This window comes from Ammospiza nelsoni, chromosome 13 (genome assembly GCF_027579445.1).
Source record: "Ammospiza nelsoni isolate bAmmNel1 chromosome 13, bAmmNel1.pri, whole genome shotgun sequence".
In the NCBI taxonomy this organism is placed as follows: Eukaryota; Metazoa; Chordata; class Aves; order Passeriformes; family Passerellidae; genus Ammospiza; species Ammospiza nelsoni.
The window spans coordinates 6,265,129-6,271,128 of NC_080645.1; the positions used below are offsets into that span (position 1 = coordinate 6,265,129).

Below are 6,000 nucleotides of genomic sequence, written 5' to 3' on the forward strand. Positions count from 1 at the left end.
GTAGGAGATGCAGTCCCTGGCTTGGCTGGGCCAAGGCTGCCAGCCTTGCAGCAAAGGCTTCATGTTATGGCAGGTGGCACCTTCTGTTCATACTTTTGTCTATCAAACTTTGCATAAATCCGCTCTGAGGTGCAGATTCCTGGCACAGCTGCTCACCACATCAGTTCCTTTTGCTGGCAGTCCTGCCCTTGGCAGTGCTTCAGTTTGGTCTTGACTCCCTGATTCCCCCTAGGTGGGACACCTCCGTCCTCGCCGTTCCAAGAAGATCAGAGTGACCTTCAAATCAAATGTCCCAGTCACCTACAGGAGGCACCTTGTGAAATGTAAGGTGACCAAGATCGAGTTTCAGCTGCCACCAAGGAAGGTTCCGGACTGGGATGACCGAAACTGCATTGTCACATGGAAGAGTACCCCCAGGAAAGACCCAGGAGACAAATTCTATAAAATGCAGAAGGTAAGAAGCAAAATGGCAAAAAAAGCCAACCCAGCTTTTACAGAAAGAACCACCATAACACCATCACTGCTGGCTGTGCAGCTCCTGGTTCCTCTGACATCGGACAGCTGTGAGGTTCACCAGCAGTGCAGTCCAGGGGAGAGGTGGATGCACAGTGACTGGATGCACTCACACAAGAGGGGAACCCTTTGGACAAGAGACCTTTAGCCACACAAACCATCAGTCTGTGCCACAAGCACAAGTGTTGCAGCCCATGTTGAATGGGGGACAATGTTTTATGATTTTATCCCATTTTATGGTGTTAGAAATCTCTTCATCTCATTTGGTGCCTTTTCACCAACAAGGAGTTAAGTCTGCTGCACTCTGGCTCTTCTTTTGAAGCAGAGAGAAATCCATTTCTCCTGCATATGCTGGTGAAGTCCAAGTTTTGTCTGCATGGATACCAGAGAATTTGGTTGTAGTCTCTGTATTGTGTGGGATATCTCATCATGGAGTAGCTCAGGCACTGTGTGACAGTATGGAGGAGTCCAGAGAAGGATCATCTCCAGAGACTCCGGGTTTTATTTTCATTATTGCCACGCAAACTCATCTTGGGTGAAGGTTCATTCTGAGTTTCTGGACCATTTTAAGGCTTCTAAACCATCCTCTTTTCTATCAGAACATCTGCAGTTGGAGACTTTCCTAGTGAGATCTCTCACATCCCAAAATGCCCATCCCCAGCTCCCAGCAGTGTGGCTGTTGCTCCACACAAGAAATCTGGAAAGCACTTTCTCCTAAGATAAGGAAAAGGTGCTTTCTAGAACTCTTCAGTCTTGGGGTTCTTCATCTACAGAGCTCCAGCAGGAGCAGCAGGAGCTGCTAAACCAAATTTTGAGACCTGCTGGATTTATAGGGGACAGGGAAAGAGTCAGTCCCTCTACAAGGTTGAAGTACAGGGACTGGAACACAGCTATAGTCTCCGTGGGGATATTAACAGCTGTGGTAGTGACTGCTTGGATCAGTGGGTAGAAACAACTACTGTAGCAGAGCAGTCCCAATTTTGTCATCTTTCCAGGGAAGTAAAAGTGAATGGTCCTTTCTGGTCCCGCTATGAAGCTGACCTTGGAGGCCAGAAGATTCCCTTCCAGGCCTGACCTTCTGGGCTCTGCTCAGTGACTCCTCCCTCCTGTGTTTGCAGGTGGTCGAGCCAGTCCCAGAAACGGATCACATTGAGGTGGAGGGTAGCACCCAGGAGGCCGAGGTGTGCCTCAGTGCTTCTGTGGCCTACACCCAGCTGAAGACGAACACCATCGTGGTTCAGTTCAAGGACACCTTGCCCTTCCACACAAGGACAGCCACGTGAGTGCTGGAGGCCAGGCACAGCTCCTCCTGGGAGCAGGAGCTGCCTTTGCCCAGGGCTGGCCCAGTGCCTGCTTGCCAGAACTCTGCAAGGCCAAGCAGGAGATGGTGTCAGGAGAGCCTCAGTGCTGCCAGACCTTTCTGCTGAGAGCCATGGGTTTGCTCTCACTGCATGTCACCTGTCCTCATCTGCTCAGGAATAAGTTTGCAGTCAAACCAAGACCTAAAGTCCAGAGGAAGCCCCTTAGCTTCCATGTCCTGGGCACCATGTTGGCCCTTTCCTCTTAAAGATCCAGACTTGGAAATACTGTTTAGGGCCACCCAGGACAGCAGTCTGAGCAGCAGGGTTGCCTGGGGAAGAAGGTGCTCCTCAGCAGAAAGTGATACCAGGAGTTCCTCAGACAATGTTACTGTACTATTTGCTTTATATTTATTGGACTTTTTTTTTTTCCTCCTTCTTGCTTTTCAGTTTCAGAATTCACAACACAGGGAAGGTACCTCTGGAATACTACTGGGAGGAACCTACAGCTAGTAAACCAGTGAAGAAGGGATACTCAGTCACTCTGATGCGTAAGGGCATTTCACCCCAAAACATGAATTGCTTTTTCATCCTTGTCCACACGTCCACTTTCATCAGCATCTTCCCAGCCGCAGCTGGAGAGTTTTCTCCTTGTCCCTCTCTGCCTTTCAGCCTTTTCTCTTCTTGCTCTGCCCCTTCTGCTCTGCAAAGGAGCTGAGCCAGGCTCTGGGGAGAGCCACATGCTGGGTCAGGACTGGGAAGGGGGACATCAGGTCATCTCTTTGAGAAGTCTGAGACTGGGAAAAGCAGTGGTATAACGAGTGACCTGCCCTGGAGCCACTGTCTGTGTGCAGTTCCTCACTCTGCAAAGTCACTGTCTAAAAGCAACTCTCCTGCTTTGGCACAGGAATGTGTGCTGCAGGCAGAGACCCTGCTCCTAGACACTTTCCTGCTAGAATAAAGGACTTGGCCAGAGATGCTCCAAGTGCATCCCAGCTCTCTTCCACCTACATGCAGCAGGAGGCGGAGTTGCTGGGAACACAGGTCTTTGAAAGCTGTTCTCTTGCTCCCTTGCAGGTCGGCTCCTCTCCTTTAAAATTATAAAGCATCGCAGAAAGCTGCTGCGTCGTTACTGGCGGCGGCTGGCCCGTCCTCCTAAAGTGCGGCGGCGGCGGCGGCGGCGGCAGCTGCGGTGGCCTCTCACGAGTGAGCACTTTGCCCAGTGGTGGTGCCAGCTGGTGCGGTTGGATCCCGACCTATTGCTGGGTCCTGGGGAGGAGCAGGATTCCAAGCAGAAGCAGGATTCCAAGCAGAAGCAGGATTCCAAGCAGCAGCAGCAGGATTCCAAGCAGCAGCAGGATTCCAAGCAGCAGCAGCAGCAGGATTCCAAGCAGCAGCAGCAGGATTCCAAGCAGCAGGATTCCAAGCAGCAGCAGCAGCAGGATTCCAAGCAGCAGCAGCAGCAGGATTCCAAGCAGCAGCAGGGTTCCAAGCAGCAGCAGCAGCAGGATTCCAAGCAGCAGCAGGATTCCAAGCAGCAGCAGCAGCAGGATTCCAAGCAGCAGCAGCAGCAGCAGGGTTCCAAGCAGCAGCAGCAAGGTTCCAAGCAGCAGCAGCAGGATTTCAAGCAGCAGGATTCCAAGCAGCAGCAGCAGCAGGATTCCAAGCAGCAGCAGCAGCAAGGTTCCAAGCAGCCCCAGCAGGGTTCCAAGCAGCAGCAGGATTCCAAGCAGCAGCAGCAGCAAGGTTCCAAGCAGCAGCAGCAGGGTTCCAAGCAGCAGCAGCAGGATTCCAAGCAGCAGCAGCCTTCTAAGCAGCAGCAGCTTTCTGAGAAGGAGCAGCTGGATTCCAAGCAGAAGAAGAGTTCCAAGAAGCAGAGCCGCTCCAAGGAACAGCACCTCCCTGAGCAGCAGCAGCCCGAGGAGCAGCAGCCCGAGCAGCAGCCTGAGCAGCAGCAGCCCGAGGAGCAGCAGCCCGAGCAGCCAGCCCCTTCCAAGAAGAAGAAAAAGACAAAGCATGTCTCTCTGCAGCATAGCAGTTCCTCCATGGAAATCTTCCCAGATCTGACCGATGAAACACCGGCAGCACTGTTCTCCATCGACCCCTACCGCGGCACCCTCGCTCCTGGCCAGATGCAGACCTTCCACGTGCGCTTCTTCCCGAAGGCTGTGGGCAGGTTTAAGACCATCATGGTGTGCAGGTGGGAAACGTCTCCACCAACTCACGCTACCCATGGGTGTCACTGAATCACAGGGTGGGACAGAGTGGAAGGGACCACAGTAGGTCATCTGGTCCCACTTCCCTGCTCAGGTGGGGTCGTCGCTGAGCACAGGGTTGTGTCCAGAGGGCTCTGGAATAATTCCAGTGAGGGACACTCCACACTCTCTCTGGGCAAGCTGTCACCTACACAGGAAAGAAGTTCTTCCTTAAGTTCAGGTGGAATTTCCTGTTCAGGTTCTGCCATTGTCTCTTGTCCTATTGCTGGGCATCACCAAGCACAGCCTGGTTCATCCCCCCTAACACCCTCCCTTCAGTCCCTCTGACTGGGATGGGGAGGGGGGCATGGAGTCAGGCAGCCCCAGAGAGGCAGCAGAAACACCCACAGGAGCACAGAAAGATCTGTGGAAGGCCAGATCATCTGGCCTTGGAAGGGAGGCACTGGGAAAAGACACCGTATGAAACATCACGCTCCCGGAAGGTTGCAAAATGTGGAATGAGAGATCTGGGCACCAGCCAGTACCTAGCTCTGGTTCCTTTGGGGACAAGCAAGGCCTGCTTCTCTACATGGAACCCTGTGTGCTGTAGGTGGTTCCCAGGCACTGAACAGGTCATTGTCCTGCCCTTGCATCTCTGTGCAGTGAGTGCAGTTATTTAATGTGCTGCTCACTGCTTGCACAGAGAGAGGATGCAACACTGTGTGCTTTGCAAGCAGGCAGAAAAGCAGGTGGCTGGAAATGTTCCTCTGGCTAACACCAGTCCCCTTCTTCCTAGGATTCCTAAGCTGAGGCCAAGTCAGAAGAAGGTGCGGCTGATTTTGAGAGGCAGGGCCCGGGACAAGAAGAAGATGAGGTTTGGTAAACCCAAACGCTCGGCGTTACGGCAGGCAGAGGAGAGCCCGAAGCCCAAGAAGAGGGTGCACTGGAAACTGCCCCCTGAGTGAGAGCGTTTGTGTCAGCTGGAGCCTCCACAGGAGCCAGCAGCACCGTGCCTTCTGCTGCTGGTGGTCTCCCACCCTTCACCAGAGACCTCCGCAGCTACCCTTCCAGTGAACACCTCTAGCTTATCTTTTAGTTACCTAAGTTAATTCACTAACTGTTGTTTAATTGTTGATTAAACAACTGGCAATAAACCGTTAGTTGTCAGCTTGTCTTGGTTGGAAAGACAGGTGTCTGCAGGACCTCTCTGGAATGGAGAATGTGACCCCCTTCCCTCCAAATTATTGTAACTGAAATTAAGGGGCTTTCAGGCAAAGATATGGGAAAAGGAGTAGCAGTTCTTCACTAGCATGTAAGGCAAACAAAAACAACACTGGCAGCAACAACAAACAGAACCAGATACCCAACCACAGCCTTCCCTCAGCTGCAGGCACTTCCCCTTTGCTGTAGTTCTGGTCACAGCTGGGCAGGGAAGGGAGGCAGCTAATGAATAAAGCTGAAGAAATTTTAATTAAGCTACACCAAGGAATATGCTGGAGAGCTCAAGCACTGTGTGATCAATTCAGAAGAACTTATTGCTGTGAGGGAGTCTATAAAGGAATCAAACAGAGACTGAACAATGCTCAGTGTTTGTTAAAAGGTAAATAAGAAAGTGATGAGAAAACACCCTGGTGAGGGAAGAGCCCTAGCCCTTAGACCCTTTCAAAATATGCAAATAAATTACACTGAGTTCCCCAGAATACAGAGGTGGAAATACCTTCTTGTAATAGTTGATCACCTCACCCACGGGGTAGAAGCCTTTCCTACCTCAACTGCAACTGCCTCCAAAGTGGCTAAGATGCTATTAGAACAAACCATTCCCAGATATGGGATAGTGAAAGAATAGATTCAGATAAGGGAACACACTTGAGAAATTTTACACTCTATATGTGTTGAATTAGACATAAATTGGAGATTTCATACCCCGTGGCACCCTCAAGGCTCTGGATGTGTGCAGAGAATGAATGCTATCCTTAAGAACCATATTACCAAAT

At 51.5% G+C, this 6,000-nt stretch overlaps 1 protein-coding gene across 1 annotated transcript in view; it reads left to right on the top strand.

Moving 5' to 3' along the window:
- The window catches only part of LOC132079269 (hydrocephalus-inducing protein homolog), a 69,435-nt gene extending 64,464 nt beyond the window's left edge, over positions 1 to 4,971 (top strand). The window contains 6 exon segments of the mRNA XM_059481771.1: positions 233 to 454; positions 1,632 to 1,792; positions 2,262 to 2,362; positions 2,889 to 3,077; positions 3,873 to 4,011; positions 4,803 to 4,971. Of these exon segments, the coding sequence (XP_059337754.1) occupies positions 233 to 454; positions 1,632 to 1,792; positions 2,262 to 2,362; positions 2,889 to 3,077; positions 3,873 to 4,011; positions 4,803 to 4,971 (981 nt within the window).
- Positions 4,972 to 6,000: the final 1,029 nt, after the last annotated feature.